At 52.5% G+C, this 16,998-nt stretch overlaps 1 protein-coding gene across 1 annotated transcript in view; it reads right to left on the reverse strand.

Moving 5' to 3' along the window:
- The window catches only part of PHACTR3 (phosphatase and actin regulator 3), a 186,254-nt gene extending 179,143 nt beyond the window's left edge, over positions 1-7,111 (reverse strand). Inside the window, exon 1 of the mRNA XM_065919696.1 lies at positions 6,994-7,111. Coding sequence (XP_065775768.1) covers positions 6,994-7,111 — 118 coding nt within the window. The remainder of the gene's footprint in view (positions 1-6,993) is intronic.
- Between the last annotated feature and the right edge of the window lie 9,887 nt (positions 7,112-16,998).

Genomic DNA, 16,998 nt, shown 5'->3' on the forward strand with positions numbered 1-16,998 from the left:
AATGACTTGCTTTAACACACAGGGACACTCACCCCAGCCCATTAAGACAAGACCTGCAGCAACTCTGCCTATGGCTGGTTCTCTGCCAGCTCCTTACCTGACTTCCAGTAAATAAATCTTGTCCTGGTGGCCATTCTAGTTAAATGAACTAGGAAAGGGAAGAATACATCTGTGACTGTGTGTTTATGTGACTACAGATTTGTATGTATTTGTGGCACAGGTTGCTTGAAACAGAAATGGGATAAACACATGGATCTGCTTCATCTAATGCACAGAAAGTGAAAATACTAGTTGCTTAGTCATGTCTGACTCTTTGCGACCCCATGGACTGTAGCCCACCAGGCGCCTCTGTCCATGGGGTTCTCCAGGCAAGAATACTGGAGTGGGTAGCCATTCCCTTCTCCATGGGATTTTCCCAACCCAGGGATCGAACCCCAGTCTCCCCCATTGCAGGCAGTCTCCCCCATTGCAGGCAGTCTCCCCCATCTTAACCATCTGAGCCACCAGGGAAGCCCAAAGCACAGAAGGCCTTCCTGTAAAAAGATGCATTTTGAAGCCAGTAATGGGTGGGCAGGGCCTAGAGTGACTAGGGCAGAGTGGGAGGGGTTGGGGGTGGGTGGGGCAGAGTGGGTAGGGTATGCAGAGTGGGTGGGGCATGCAGAGTGGGCCAGGCTTGAAATTCACCTAGATTCTAACTCCTCTCTACACAAATGTCCCCAGGGCCATCTGGCCCTTTGACCCTACCTCAAGGGTTTGGGGGAAGATTAAATAAAAGGAAGCAAGATGCCCCAGTGTAACACGGAACTGACAAGCATGTTTTCACTTCAGCCACTGAAAATTTACCAGATTATCAGCCAGTTAGAGAAGGGGCTGCAGATCGACCCACAGGCTGTCCCCACCTCTTCATCACAGGGTTCACTGCCTCCCAACTTTATTCACAGAGGATGGAATGATCTCAAGGTGATTAGAAGATGTCTGAGGAGACTGTTGCCCCCACAAAGCTGTGAAACCAATGACAGTGTCTGTTACAGACAATAGCTCAGTGATCCTCATCCACCTGGAGGAATGGACAATACTGACCACCATGTTACAGACAAGAAATGGAGGTTCAGAGAGGTGAAGCAACTTGCCCAAGGTCACACAGCATGTATGTGGCAGAGCCAGATCTGGGACTCCATCTAACTCCAGGCAAAGAATCTCTGGATGCCATTGTTTTCTTTGTCAAAGAGACCCATCCAGCCAGAGCCAACCATGGCGTATTGTAGGCTCTCTGGAGGAGCTCACTGAATTGAGATAAATTAATCTTGTGTGGATAAGAAATGACCTCTGCTTGGGTGTCCTGCCCTTAAGGATGTGAGATGATCAGCTGAGGGTCTCCAGCACAAGGCCTCCCAGACCATGTCCATTCTGTCTTCACTCTGACTTGCCTGTTCAGTCCATGGACAACCACTGGGGAACAGCCACGGGCTGCACAGCCAAGGAGCAAGGGATAAGGACCTACCCGCAGGGTCTTCCACTCCAGAGCAGTGCTGACTGAGCCACCCACAAGGATAGAATATTCTAGACCCATGCTATCTAACATGGCAGCCGCCAGCCACGTGTGGCAACTGAGCGCTTGAGATGTGACGAGTGTGACCAAGGAAAGGAAATTTTAAGGTTGATTTATTTAATTTAGATTTAAATTGCCATAAGTAGCTAATGACTACAGTACTGCAGAGTGCTACCCAGCAGGAGAGACAGAGCATAAGTGCGTGGGTCAAATAAGTGAGATCATTTCAAAAAGTGACCAGTGAGGAGATGGAAAGTGACTGAAGTGACCACAAAGGATGGGGTGCGGGCGGGGCATAAACCCTGGACCCTGACTGTGTCTAACCTTCTGCCAAACAGCCACGCCTGGCACCTGGGAAGGTCCCAGGGACAAAGCTGTCCCTTGTCACTGGCTTCTGTGTCCTCTTAAGGGAGCAGGGGATGAGGAACAGAAGTTTCAGAAGCTTTCAATCACTTCCTACAAGGAATATGCCGTTGTTTTCATAACCAGGAAAAATTCTAAGTTTTTAAACTCTGTATTTTTTACAGAGTTTAAAGCACCCAGCTTTTATGTTTAATAACCCCAAAGAAGAAGCTGATGAGGTAATTACTGCAGAGTTCTATTGCTAATTAAGCCATGGAGACACTCTGCAAGGGGCCAGAAGGAGAACCCCAAAACTCAGGACTTCAGAGCAAGAGAGCATTTGAGGAAAGAAGCCCCAGAGAACCAGGCCATGGAGAAAGCAGGCTGAGACTCCTCGTCTCTACCCAACGCGGGGCGCCCATAAACAGCAAAGGAACACCAAACCTGGAGTCTGGGGGTGGGGACTGTGTCTGTGTGTCTGTCTGCAGTTCAGGAAGGGAGTAGATGCTCTGAGGGTTTCACCCTCTCCGGGCCATGAGCAGAGGTGGACCTGTCCTGCAGAGAGGCATGGCCCCCGCCCCCTCCACACTGAGCCTCCAGCCATCTCAAGTTGCCCCTGAGCAGCTTACCCACAGTGGGCCCATCCAGCCACCTGGCCAGCCCCAGACCTCGTTCACTCAGACACTGTGCTTGGTCCCATAGATGCTTACCAAGGCCTCCAGTGGGCAATGGGCTCCCAGCCTGGTGGGGATGGTCCACTGAGAATAAGACCTAAGTCCCAGGCAGTGATGAACATCGTGAACAAGTTGGGATGAGAACTGGGCAGTACGAGCAGGGCAGCTACTCAATCTCATCAGATGAACAAAGAGGGCCCTCTGAGGAGGTAACATCAGATCAAGACCTGGGCAAGCAGGGAGTCGAAGGACACAGTGGTCTGGGGCTCAGGAGGCAGACAGGTCAGGGCAGAACCCACTGGACACATACTTGACACACACACACATAGAAGTTGTCAGCAGAGACTGAGACAGTGGCTCAGGGAGGACTAGACTCAGTGGGTCCCTGGATCTGGTCCCCTGACTCATACCATCAGCATGACCTGGTCACCCGTTAGAAATGCACTTCACCGGCATCCACCACAGGCTGAACTGGAAACAAAGGGGGTGGGATGAAGAGGTGACTCCAATCCATACCAGGGTTTGAGAATGAAATAGCTACATCAGTAGTCTTCCAGGGAGATTTTGCCCCCAGGGGACACCTGGCAAGTCTGAAGACATTTTCAACAGTCACAACCAGGGGCTGGGCTGCTACTGTCATCCCGAGGGCAGAAGCCAGGGATGCTGCTAAACGTCTGATCATGCACAGGATACCCCAGAGCAGAGAAGGACCCCATTACCAATGTCAGTGGTGCTGAGAAACCCACTCGTGATCAAAAGGCCCCCCACCTGGTTGCACAGAAAAAGACAAGTTGCAAGTCCCCACGGAAACATTCTAAACAGCTGACCCTGGTAACTCTTCATTTAGTCTCTGGTCCTGCTCTCTGGAAACCAGGAAAAGGGCTGAGAGTGGAGGGAAAAGACAGCAATGGATGGCCCTGCAGCGACGGCTGTGTGTTGGGCGGGGGAAAGGAATAGAGGGATGAGCAGGGAGCTGAGAGAGGGCAGTGCAGCAAAAACCCAGGGGGGAGAGAGTGGTGGGGAGAAGGGGGCCAGAAGAGCAGCGAAGGAATGAAATGAGGAGGTGGCACGCGACTGGATCGGGGAAAGGTCCAAACGGAACCAAAGCCACAGTCTGAGAGCAGATAGAACTCCTCAAGGCTATGAACTCAGAGGCAGGAAAGGCGATGGGGATGCCAAGTTGCCTTGTGAAAATTTTAAGTTATGGGGGAAATCCTGACCATACTTGTGGGCACAGAGTGAGGATTTGCAGACAGGAACCCTAGAAAGCTGCCTACAGAATCATGAGTGGAGCAACGATGTGGAAAGAGCATGAGGGTTGGTCCTCAAGGAAAGTCCTTCACCCTTGCCAGGCAGTCCACAGCCACAGACGCAGTCACAGAGAGATTTAGCACACTAATAAGGCCACAAAAAGATGCTCACACTGGCCAGCAATCACAGAGCCACAAATTAACACAACGAGACGCCCTTTGTCACTCTTCACGAGAGAGAAAGCCAGATGGACGACCCCAGGCATCGGGAAGGCTTTGGAGAAAGGATGCACTCAGATCATGGGTCCATTTTCCAGGAGGAAGCGATATCAGAAAAATTTTAAATGTGAGCCTCCTGTGACCTACACACACCCTACAGGAAATTCACATGGGAGTACAAGGAGACTTTGCCTAGATGACCACTGTTGGATCGCTTGTAATGGATGAAAATGGAAACACACATATAGCTCAACTGAGAGAAACATATTCTTTCGGATACTATACAGTTATTAAGAAAAGGAGATGGAGATATACTTGCCGCGTGGTGAGACCTCCTCCAAGATCCAGTGTTGAGTAGAAACCCAAACTGGAGAAACCCAAACCACCTTCCATGTGGTGTGAAACCACTTGTGTTCTCTTAAATGCCTTTCCCAAGAACCTGTAGATATAAACACGCAGGAAAAGGTGGAGATGCTCCACGGAGCTCATCACAGAGATAACATCTGGAGAGGGAGGGAGAGGGGTGTCACTGCTTACTTTCCTGTGATATTCTGAGTTTCTGTTGTGACAATACTGATGCATTAAAAATGCACTTTGGAAGGGAAAAGGGCAAATGCCATCACGAGCTGTTTTATTAAAATAAAGAAACTGTTGTTTCCAAAGATGGAAGCAGGTGACTGTGCACCAGGTCATTCCACAGCCAGCTCACCAGCCTCACTTCAGAGCAGCAGGTGGATGAACGGGAGAGGTTCTTCAGGGAAAGGGAACTGAAAGACTGGACTCTACAGCCTAGTGAAGAAATGCCTCAGGTGGGTGTGACAATACCACCAGATTCTCTGGAAGCCAAGGTACCATACATCGGGAGACGATCCCATTAGGACTGACTGGCAGCAGACCATTTTGAACCATTTGAAAACGAATGTTTGAATGGGCTTGCCCAAAGAGAAGCATGCACTGCCTCAGAAAGAAGTGAGTCCCGCATCAAAAGAGGTATGCAAGCACACACCGAGCCAACCAAGCAAAGCAGTTGTAGAAAATGCTCCCCTAATCCACCCTTCCCACTTCAAGCTCCCAGGCTGCTTCCGACCTGAAGATTCTGAATCTCTTTCCACCGGAACTCCTGTGTCTAACATAGTTCTTAAATACTTCATTCATTTTTCCTTTTCAGTAAGGTTCTACCACTCACAGAATTATATCCATAGAGACTTTTCACCCCAGGTCTCTGCTCTTTGGATCCCCTTTTGTGCATGTGAACCTGAGACTAACTTGGACTTTCATCCTCCCACGCCATCACTGCATCACAGACATCCAAGCCCTTTCACCTCTCTCCCAAGTGAACCGGCACGAGTCACCTGCCAAGCCCCGTGTTCCCACCCACGGAGGCATCAACTCACAGACAGCCAAAACGCTAAATCCTCCATAATTCCCATTTCAAGTTTGCATCCTCTCACTGCCAGGGAGACAAAAGGAGCTGAGAAGGATTCTCTTGAGACGAGCCACTCAACTTCCATAATTGGAACAATCATGGATGTGCATCTCTGACACAGAGAAAACCAATCCATCATGGAGTGCTGAAGGCTTAATCCCCGATTTCTAATAAAAGGATTAATTAAAGCCTTAAGGGTCTGCTTAGAGCTGCCTCTGCCTGAAACTCCAAGGAAATTAACTTGCCCTCCCAGATACCGAAAACAAAAAGGCAGGGATTTCCTCAGCCTGGTACCTTAGTTTGACCAAATGACACAGTGTCAACAGTCCTAACAAAGAAATCTTACAAGCCTTGTATGGGTTTATTGTTTAAAATTTCAGATTGGGTCCTGGCGCCCACAGAGCTGCCTCTAACGGGTCTTTCTTTGCAGTTAAATAGTGAAGCTGCTCTGTTTCCAGCAAAGTGAAGGAATCTCCCCACAAAGCCGGATCACCCCAGCCCCAGAGGCCGTGTGGAGCTGCACGCCCACAAGTTAAGGTGATCAAGTCCCCATCTGGGTCTGGTGCCTTCAGAGAGAAAGAGTCATCAGAGGAAGGTAAGAGCAACTTATTGTCAAAACAGAACGTGTGAAGGGACCCTGCTTCCCTAGGATACGAATGGAGTCCTGTGGCTCCATACCAAAACACCAGCTTTGATTCTTTTTTTGAACCCTACATTTCAGAAGCTCAGACTTCTCCCTGTGAAGTGAAAATTGCCTTCTGGTGGAGAAAGGTTTTAATGATCACTTTGCTTCCTGCGTCTCCATGGTGACGGGCACACAGCCCACCACCCCCCCTCCGCTTTATTAGGCCTTTCTTCCTCTCTGGAAAGTAATCAATCAAGCCTTATGGACGCCTTTGTGACCGGATTTATCACCTAAACAATCGACGTTGCTGTGGGGTGGGGGAGTGAACGAAGTCCATATAATTTAATGAAATCGGGCTCCGTCCTGGCGCACGCACGCCCGCCCTTCATCTCCCCGTGGCAGCTCTGCCAACACACCTGTCCCGGGAGGCGGGTGGGCGCGCCCAGGTGCGCCAGGCCCCGCCGACTTGGGAGCCCCGTGGAAGCCCCTCTGCACGGCTGCCGCACTAAGCGCTCCCTGCCCGCGAGGGGACGCCCCAGCCAGGCCGCCGGGGCCACCGGAGCTGGGGTTCGGGGGAGGGAGCCAGAGCTCGGAGCCGGCACTGGCGGAGGCGGCCACGGTTCCGCCTCTGGTCCCCCAGGTGGTCAGCACGCGAAGGAAGGCAGCCCCTCGGAGAGGACAGCAGAGTCCACCAGTCCTCAAGGAGGGCGGATGCGGAGCGCCGGTCTCTACCAGGAAAACCGGCTCCTCCTCGGACAAAGGGCTCCCTGCCGCCTTACGGGGAGCCTGAGCGCCCGGGTCCTGCCGCGGCTCCCCAAACGCAGACCCGACGCGGAGCAGCGCCGGGGACGTGCGCCCAGCGCCCCCTGCCCTGGCCTTCCCCGCCCGCCCGGCCGCCCACCCATTACCTGGGTTCTCCCCGGCGTCCGCGGAGGAGGTGGCCGAGGAGTCGGTGAGGACGCTGGGGTCACTCTGAGAGCGGCCCCGCGACACGAGGCAGCTGCTCTCGTCCTCGGACGCGGCCATGGGCCCGGCGGCGCTGGGGCAAGTTGGAGGGAGCCGCGTGCAATCAGAGCATCCAGGCGGCCAAGGTCACTGGCCAAGGGACTGGAGGGGGCGTTTTTTAAAAAAGGAAAATCAAAAAGGACAGGGAAAGGGAAGGAGCTGGAGGACGAGGCCAGGGCTGGCTTCAGGGCGGTGAGACAATAGCCTGGCGGCGGCAGCCAGGCACATCCCGGCGCGCGCGGCCTCGCTCCGTTATTTATTCGTGTTTATTCCCATTCTTCAGTCTATATTCCAGGAAAAAAAAAAGTTGAACCAGGAAATAAAAACTTTTTCTTGTCAGTGCTTATTGCGTGCTTGGGGCAGGGGGTGATGTCCAGGAATTTCTGGGGGCGCTCCCTCCCCCCACCCCACCCCCCACCCCCCGGGGAAAGAAAGGAAAAAAGAAGAATCTTTGCTCTGGCAATAGCTTTAATCTGAAAGCTGTTCTTGGAGCATCTGTTGGAAAACATTAGGATTCTCCCATCATGCCGCGCGAGAGGAGCCTGACGTCACGAGAGAGGGGAGTGAGAGCCAGCGCCGTGATGGGGAGGGGTCTCAAATACCTGAACTGCACGCCGCCAGCCCTGAGGGAAGTGGGGGCTTACTCCTGAGTTCTGGATCGCCCACCCCCACCCCAGCCGAGCTCTAGAAACTAGGAGTCCGCATACTGCTTCCTCCCCCTCCCCCAGCTGGAGAGGGTGCCTCCCTCGGTGGAGGCAGGGCCTGATCTCCTCAGCAGCTTCCCAGAGGTTCCCGGCCCGGGTTTGCACTCTTGGGGATTTAGACTGGGGTCTTGCTGCCCAGGAGCCCCCTGGAATGAGGGGGCGGGGCGTTCCCAACCTGTATCCCCGCCCACCCCATCCTCCTCCTCTCAGCCCACCCTTTCTTGCCCCACCTCTCCTTGCCCGGGAGGAGGGAGGCAGGAGGGGAGCCTGGCTCCTCCAGGGAGGCTTCCCCCAGATTCCTTGATGGAGTTGAGGAGGCCAGGGGAGGGAGGTGACACCCGCTAGGGCTGCCACTTACAGAGGTGTCCCCTGAGGTGTTAACGAGCAATTCTCACCCTTTTAGATGGAGGGGGGCTGGGGGCGGGGAAACACAGGCAACTCCCACATCAGCTAAGGCAGGGACCGGAGCGCAAGGAAGAAGAGGCTAGCCTTGTAAAGGGCACAGAGGGGACACGGTGGGGAGTGGTGTCACACAGCCTGGGCTAGGAAGGGGGCCAGATGCCTAGACGGTAGGCCCCCAGGGACACCGGGGGAGGGTGCATCAAGCTCCGATGGGCAGGATCCCATCTCAGCCCCTCAAACCACTCCAGGGAGCAGGTGCCGCTCTCAGCCCCACTGCGATGACAAAACCAACTGGGGCTCAGAGAAGGAGCGTGCCAGGGGTCCCGCAGCTGGGCAGGGCCCAGGGACTTTCCTGGGCTGCTCGTTCGTATCTGGCCCTGAAGCAGGGCTGGGGTGCAGGGGGAGCACCTGGCAGCATTGGGTGAAGGACCAGGACAGAACTAAGACATAAGGAAATGACGGCCCTCATTGCACACAGGGCTTCGGGCTCTTAGAAGCAGGTGTCTCAGAGAAACCAAACCTTCCTTCCTTCCAAAAACCCCCACAGCCCACTGTGTAGTGGGTGGGCATGCCAGACATTGGGGATCCAACAGAAACAAATGAGAAACACTCCCAGTGAGTGTTCCAGGTGGCGGGAGGATAGAGCCGAGAACGATGGCCAATAAATCAATAGAGGACCCCCAAAACATTTCAGTGGAGTTGTCAACACATTGTTGTTGTTGTTCAGTCAGTTGTGTCTGACTCTTTGTGACCCCATGGACAGTAGCACGCCAGGCTTCCCTGTCCTTCACCATCTCCCAGAGTTTGCTCAAACTCATGTCCATTGAGTTCGTGATGCCATCCAACCACCTCATCCTCTGTAGTCCCCTTCTCCTCCTGCCCTCAAGTTTTCCCAGCATCAGGGTCTTTTCCAATGAGTCAGCTCTTTGCATCAGGTGGCCAAAGTGTTGGAGCTTCAGCATCAACACATACCATGAGGCAAAGAGGAACCTGGCAGGACATTTTACTAAACACTTTTTATCCACATAAAAATGTGCTGGGTGGGGAGCACCTGGCTCCAGGCTGAGCCCTTTTCTGGGGTGGCAGTGGGAGGGGCGTATCATTTCTTCCTCACAAGCCTCGGAGGTGTGAGCTACCTTAGAGGTGAGTGTACCTGCCCAGGTCATAAACCAGGACAGGCAGGGCTGATGCTCCTGGTCCAGGATCTCTCCAAGTATGTCCTCAGGCAGCCCCAAGAGCCTTGCTGAGTCCTGGCCCAAACACAGGTAAGTCTTAGGAAGCCCTCAACCTCATCATCCGTGCCTCCCACATCTACATGACAAGACCTGCAGTGGGCCTAGCCAGCAGCAGATGGACCAGTGGGGTTGGGGCGGGCAGGGGAGCAGGGGCGACAGCAGCCCAGGGTCATGGGCAAAAGGAGGAGAGAAGGAAGGTGGCCTCACAGGCTTCCAGCTGTGTTCCCCCACCCCCCACCCTCATGCTTTAGGGCTTTCCCTACTCAGAACCTGTATTGCTACTCACAATATTTTTCTTTTAATCAATCGGTTTGGTTGGAAAGATCCCGCGGAGAAGGAAAGGGCAACCCGCTGCAGTATTCTTGCCTGGAGAATCCTACGGACAGAGGAGCCTGGTGGGCTACGGTCCATGGGGTCACAGAGTCAGACACAACTGAAGTGACTCAGCATAGCCCAGCATGGCTCAGCACTTAAATGCATTTTAAAGGAAAGCATTACTCCAGCGACAGAAATGTAGCCTGCCTGTCACACCTGGGGAGGACGAAGGACGCAAGGATTGCCTCTAGTTGCCAATATTCCCCCAATGCCTTGTTCGTGTATGTACCACCTAAAACCATTTCTAGTTCCCTTGGGTGGTCTACATAGCTGTGTCTGCTCCCCTTAAGTGCATGGCGAGACAAAGGCACAGAAAACGACAAGACTTAGCATTTGCTCCAGGAGCTGAGGTGGAGATTGGCAGGGGGAAGGTGTGGTGCACAGGCAGAAGACGGATGACAACCAAAATGTAGTCCTTAAACATATATGTCGGTACCGTATTGATTTGTTTGAGCCAGGAAGGGAAAGAGTTAGCCATTGTATTTTTCTCTGGCTTTGAAATGTTCCATAATAAAAACAGTTTCAGGTTTAAAAAAAAATTAGTGACCCCACCTCTACTGATCAGGAGAAATAAAAGTCCGGTGAACTTCCAGAAGGAGAAACTTGGACCTTCCAAGTCACCCATGCCGAGACTGGGACCGGCGGGAGGTCTGCAAAGATCTGGCCCCCGAGGTGTGTGCAAGGCTGCTGTCTGCAGGTCCCAGCCTGCAGGAGCCCCAGGAAATTGTGAAAGTCATCAACTGTCTGTCCTCAAGATTTCTGCAGGGGCCCAGGAAACAGGTGTTCGTTGATTGAACCAATGAGTACACAGTGCGGTCAACACATCACTGCTCCAGGAGAAGGCACTCAGCATCTTCAGAACCCCAGTAGCTCCAGGCTTTCGGGGACAGGGGTGATCACTTCCTGACCTCCCTTCCCCAATCCTGATGTTTCTCCTGAGGCTCCAGGGAACTGTCCTTCCCCATCACAGGAACAGAATTAAACCAGAAAATTCAAATGCTTAAAAAGAACTATTCCAGCCAAGCTCTTAGGGAACCAATGAAAGAGGGTCCAGAGGTCATCCCCCAGGATGGGGATTCAAGACCAGAGGAAAGGGGAGGGTGAAGACAAAGCAGGTCCCCCAGAACCTGCAGTGAGGAGGGGAGCCCTGCCCTCTGCTGCTTATAGGAGGAACTGCACCCAACCGTGGCCCTTGGGAACTTCCCTGAGCAGAGGGCTGACCTAGCCTTGAACTTGGCTTCTTTTGCCTTTTGCCCTTGGTGAGGTCTCCACCACTGGCCTTACCCATTAGGCTACCCAGGGTGATGCTTCATGCAGTGCCAGCTGTGGCTGTTTTCTAAACACACCCAACTCTTCTAAGACAAAATCCTTCATGTCAGCAACCATGGTCCCTTCCCTGAAAGGCATGGCAGCCAGGCCTGAGAAACAAACTAAGCCCACCTTGCAGTGTCTTCCGTGCTCAGGCTGCTAGAGAAGCTCTTCCAGGCCAGAGTCTGAGATCCAGGCCAGAGAGGGGTTTTAATCACTTTCTGTGTCTCCCCTCTAGGTGAGGGTGGGGGAAGGGCATTGCTCACAGGGTGAGGGCATTTGACAGGGCACCCAGCTCTCAGGACACGAAAGTCCTCTGATGAAAGACACTGACCTTCTAACATCTTACGTACCTTGAGCACCTGCAGGCGACCAGGGAGGACCACAGAGGATGGCAGTGATGGAGGCAGAAGAACGAGGAGCAAGAAGCCCAACCAGGGGAGGGACAGGATGCCCTCGCAGGAAGGACAGAAAACAGCCCCAGGCAGGCTAATCTGTGTCACGGACCTTCCCATCCTGTCCTGGTTCATCCTATTTTCCTTCCTTGCCAGGGGATGTTTCCAGCTAATGAAGGGAAGCACCAAACAATTGATGCTTTTGAACTGTGGTGTTGGAGAAGACTCTTGAGAGTCCCTTAGAGTATAATGAGATCAAACCAGTCAATCCTGAAAGAAATCAGTCCTGAATATTCGTTGGAAGGACAGATGATGAAGCTGAAGCTCTAATACTTTGGCCACCTGATGGGAAGAGCTGACTCATTAGGAAAGACCCTGATGCCGAGAAAGACTGAAGGCAGGAGAGGAAGGGGATGATAGAGGATGAGATGGTTGGATGGCATCACCGACTCAATGGACAGGAGTTTGAGCAAGCTCTAGGAGATGGTGAAGGACAGGGAAGCCTGGCATCCATGGGGTCGCAAAGAGTCGGACATGACTGAGCAACCGAACAGCAATAACAAATGAAGGGAGAGGGGCTGGTGCAGGGCCCCTGGGATGCTGATGGAGAGTCACACAGAGAAAAGGCAGCTGTCATCATGACCCTGGCAGATGCTGACGGCAGCATCCCTGCTCCCTGCCTGAGTGTCCTATTTGGTCCTGGAGCTGCAGCAGCCACCTGTGACCCTGGGGGGACCCACATGAGGATGTGATGCCCAAAACTGTGGAGAAAGAGATTATGAAGGACATGGATGCTTAGAACGTTGACAACAAGGAAAAGGGCAAAGGATAATGCTCGTCGGAAGTCACGCTCACTGCCTCAACCATCCAGTCACTTGACTCTTTCAAAAGGAGATAAGTCATGTTTAAATAAAGATCACTGTCACCCAAACACTGTTTCTTTCCTCTGATTCAACATGTACACTGTAATATGTTTACTGGATTTATATTCTAAAGGGACCAGTTTTCTTTCCCATGGGAGACCCCTGAGCTGGGCTCACTGCCTCACCACACACAGATTTATGCCTCCAACACCCCATCGCAGCAGGAATGGGAGACAAAGTACTTCATTGTAAAATAGTTCAAACACAGCATGGCGCCCAATCCATAAATTACAGAAAATCCATAGCACAAGGCTTATCGGTAGTACTTTAAAAATACATCTTAAGTTCTGCAGCTGGAGTGATAATTCCAAGAATCCACTTGTACAAACCTATAAATAATGATGGCTTGTCCGTGTTTTCACAGAAGCCATGATCTCTTTCAGGGCCCATAATTCACTAAACTTGTATGTGGGTTAAAGCTGGTGGGTCCACTGGGGTTTCATGGGGGAAGGGGAAGTTATTTAGGCAATTAGATACTGGCATCCTCACCAGGCCCCATTCTGGAATATTAATAAGAGTTCCTGTGACTTCCACGGCACATGGGGAGACAGCATTCATATCTGTGCTTAGCAGAGGCTTCTTCAGTTCAGCGAGCTGGGATGCAACAAAGATTACTCCTGGTACTTCATACTGCAGTTTTGGGGGATTGCTCACCCTCCTCCTTCATTTTTTTGAAGGGTCACCTAGACCCAGGATTTTAGGAGAATGGGCTCTGGGGGTCTATCAGCAGGAGAGAGTGGAGGGGCTGAAATCTAGAGTGAAGTGGGTTCTGTCTCCCACCAGAACCTGAAACACACAGCAAAGACCCAAGGGGGTGGGGCCGCTGGCACTGCATTCAAAAAGGCATGGGTCTGAAGACCACACGGAGCCCACAGCCTTGATCTAAGAGATGTCCTAGAGAACACGAGGCCCCTGTTTGGGGTCTGATGATTCACTCATTCATAGTACATGCCAGGCACTGTGGGGGGCAGGGAAGGGGAGGGGAAGGTCCCTCCCCACAACAGCACATGCAGAGGCCCTGGGGTAGAAGTACTGGGCAGTCAGAGGGCTGAGAAGGGGTGGGTGGTTGAAGTGCTGAGGGCAGGGTGGCAGGCAGGGAGGGTGGGGGACAGGCCCAGGACTCAAGGGGGTCTCATGACCCATGGTGCAAAGCACAGATTTTATCCTGGGAGGCATGAAAAACCCAGAAGGGTCCCCAGTCAGGAAAGAAGGAATGAATTTCTCTTCTCTGGGGAGGTTATGGGAGGCAAAAAGGGGCTGGGAGATGAGGGGGTGGGCTAGGGGCTGCTGTACTGGACTGGAAGAGACACAGGCAGCCTGGAATGCAGAGTGGTGGATGGAGCCCAGGTACATTGTATGTTTCAGCCATTCTTGATACAAAGGTACCCAGTAGCTGAACTTTAATAAAGAAAATTCCTACACAGGATTATTGTTACAATTCAGTTACCAACTGATTCCCATGCTCTGTAATTTGGGCAAGAGGGTTGTTCCTTGAAGTTGGATGTGACTACCCCCTCCCCCAACACAAATTCATGGAGCTGGTGTAACCTGGTCCACCACAGTGGTTTCACTCTGTCCTTACCTAGAGCTCACTGTGGACTGGACCCTGGGCTAATCAACTCAGCCAAGAGTGTAGACAGGAATACCCTCAGATTCCAGCCCCAAGTTACTCATGCAAACATGACTCTAGGCACTGCAGGGAAGGCTTTTGTGAACAAAAACTGGGTTATCATCAGCTGCCTGATTGATATCATCAGTCTCCTGATGATGGGAGATTATCCCAGATGATCGGACCTGGCTGTCTAATCACAGGACTCTCAAGGCAGAGGGAAGACAGAAGAGGAGGGATGGGCAGAGGAAAGACAAGGCATAGGAAGATGTGGCCCACCACTGCTGGCCTTGAGGGAGCCACAAGGGAACACAGTGGCCTCTGGAAATGATCCCCCAACAGCCTGCAGGGAAACGGGGACCCGGGTCCTGCAACCCATGAGCTGGACCTGGCTTCCCTCTCGGAACTCCAGGAAGGACCACAGACCTGGCCACACCTCAACTCCAGCCCATGGGACTCAGAGCAGGGCACCAGCTGAGTCTACCACACCTCCAACCCACAGGAGGATACGTGATGATAAACAGGTGTCACTTCACCTGCAAAGTTTGTGGTCCTCTGTTTCGGCAGTCACACATCCTCCCATCCATCTTCCTGAGTGTCTGAGGCCTCCAGTCCTGGTGTCATCCTTTAGCTAAACGGAGGGCGGGGTTCAGAGGGGAAGGTCAAATGGGGTCAGAGGGGAAGGTCATGCAGGTCTCCAAGGGTCCTTGTCCCACTGCTGCATGACCCTGGGTGACCCTGCAGAGACCATCTGTGAAGAGGGATGTGTGTACATCCAAAGTCAACCCAAGACTCAATTGAAGGGTATGACCCGTGCAGGAAGACTAGGGGAGAGAACCACCCTGGCATCCCCCCTACGGGGCACAGACACCCACCTGAGGGGCAGGGCTCTCTCCTGCCACCAGTCACCTTGTTTCCAAATCAGGCATCTCCCAGGTGCAGCCAGAGTTGGGGCACCCAGAAAGGACTGTCCCCCTGCCCCCACAAGAGGCACCAAGAACTAGCCTTGTCTTCCAGGGTAAAAGGCAGAGAACAGAAATCCTGAGGCAGGAGAGCAAAGGCTAAGAATCCAGAGGCTGCCAAAGCTGAGTACCCAGGTTCAGGTGCAGCTCCAGCAGCTGTGTGACCTTGGGCTACTTACTCCATCTCTCTGAGCCTTGGTTTTCCTCATCTGTCAAGTGGGGTCACGCCTCCTATAGAGACATCAGACAAAGGGGAAGAGCTAAGGACAGGTCTGGCCCTGGCTGCTGGATCATCTCTATTCCCACAAAGGAGGCTTCAACCTGGCCTCTCCCACCGTGGTGACTCCCATGCAGACCCAACGCAAATGACTGTTACCAAATATTTGTCACTTTCGCCATAATTCTCCAAGTTAGAAATCAATCTGTTCTATAAATGAAAGAATACCTCCTCTTAATTTTTATCATCCCAATGTTTAACCAAGAAGTAAAATATTAAAGCTAATTTACCATGAGTTTTTACTGTGGCTTATAGGAAAAAAGGGGCTTCTCAGGTGGCTAAGATGGTAAATAATCTGCCTATGATGCAGGGGACCTGGATTTGGTCCCTGGGTCAGGAAGATCCCCTAGAGAAGAGAAAGGCAACCCACTCCAATATTCTTGGCTGGAGAATTCCATGGACAGAGGGGCCTAGCTGGCTACAGTGCACGGGGTCACAAGGAGTCAGACACTCACTTTTTCATAGGAAAAAGCACAGACAGCAAAGCGATTAAAGTAAAAATAGAAATTTGCAACAAGCCTCACCTGTGCCAGCATCCTCATTATCTGAGTGTGTAAGAATTAAAAGAAATGTAGCCACAGATGAAAGATAACATTCTTTTCACACAGATGTTCTGGCACTTTTAAGTGGAAAGAGAGGCAGTCCTTCATTCGTACCAGAGACCTCATTGAGGGCAGGGTCTATTTCTGGTCCTTGCCCTGCGGGTCAGCGGCAGTGACCCCACTATCCAAATGCACACAGTGCAGGTAGGAGGGTGCCTGCCCGGCTTCCAGGAGACCTGCTGGTAACAGAATGGGACACAGATGGACAGGGAAGCGGGTAAGGTACACGCTTTGATAGGAGCTTCTAAATTAGGAGTAAGTGTAATAAATTAGGAGCTTGGGAAGGAGGTGACTGCCAAGGATGCCTGTCTGTACCTATACAAAGTACAAGGGGTCAGTATTGGAGGAGAGGGCCCAGGCAGGCCTCCACTCACGCGCTTTAAGTTTGCTACAGCAAGGGTGTGTTAATATTTGGAAACAGCCTAGAAATACGATGTGCTTTCAGAAGAACGGGGCAGATTCAAACAGAGATGCTGCGAGCTGCTTCCTATAACTCTGGAGGGAAATCGATGCCAAACTGGGGGATTTTTCTGCTACATGGGTCTCCTCTGGGGAGAAGCCAGAGGCTCCATGTAAGAGAAGATGCTGCCCAAAGGAAGAAGCTTCTAGAGCCCAAGGGCAGCTCTCTCCAGGGGCTGAAAAAAGGCAGGATTTCCCAGGCCCCGCCTGCTGTCCATGCACTCAGGAAGGCCACCTGCCACACATGTGGCAGGACAGGGGTGTGCCCAGAGCAGCGAACAGATCGCTGCAGGACCAGTCCACACTGGCCATGGAGGACGGAGCACTAACAAGGGAGTGAACAGAGGGCTGTGGTATGGGGTCTCCGGGAGCTGCAGGCCCCTCTGGTCACCATAGCCCCAGCGAACACCCAAGTCCAGCTGGGAGGAGTCTTATGCAAGGGGTGTACAGTGCTGCTACTGCTCTTCCCTAAAATAAATTGCAACTGTATTCAGTAGGAATCTCAAAGGCAGCAGGTTGCCTTAATGAAACTCAAACGAAGAGGGGTCTGGGGACCCAGCACCCTGGGTTTATTAAGTCTTGAGATGCATGTCTGTGTGGGCACACAGGGAGGGGCTCCTTCCGGGGTCAGGGGGCAGGGGGCAGGTTTAGCCTTTG

This window comes from Muntiacus reevesi, chromosome 2 (assembly GCF_963930625.1).
Source record: "Muntiacus reevesi chromosome 2, mMunRee1.1, whole genome shotgun sequence".
NCBI classification, from domain to species: domain Eukaryota; kingdom Metazoa; phylum Chordata; class Mammalia; order Artiodactyla; family Cervidae; genus Muntiacus; species Muntiacus reevesi.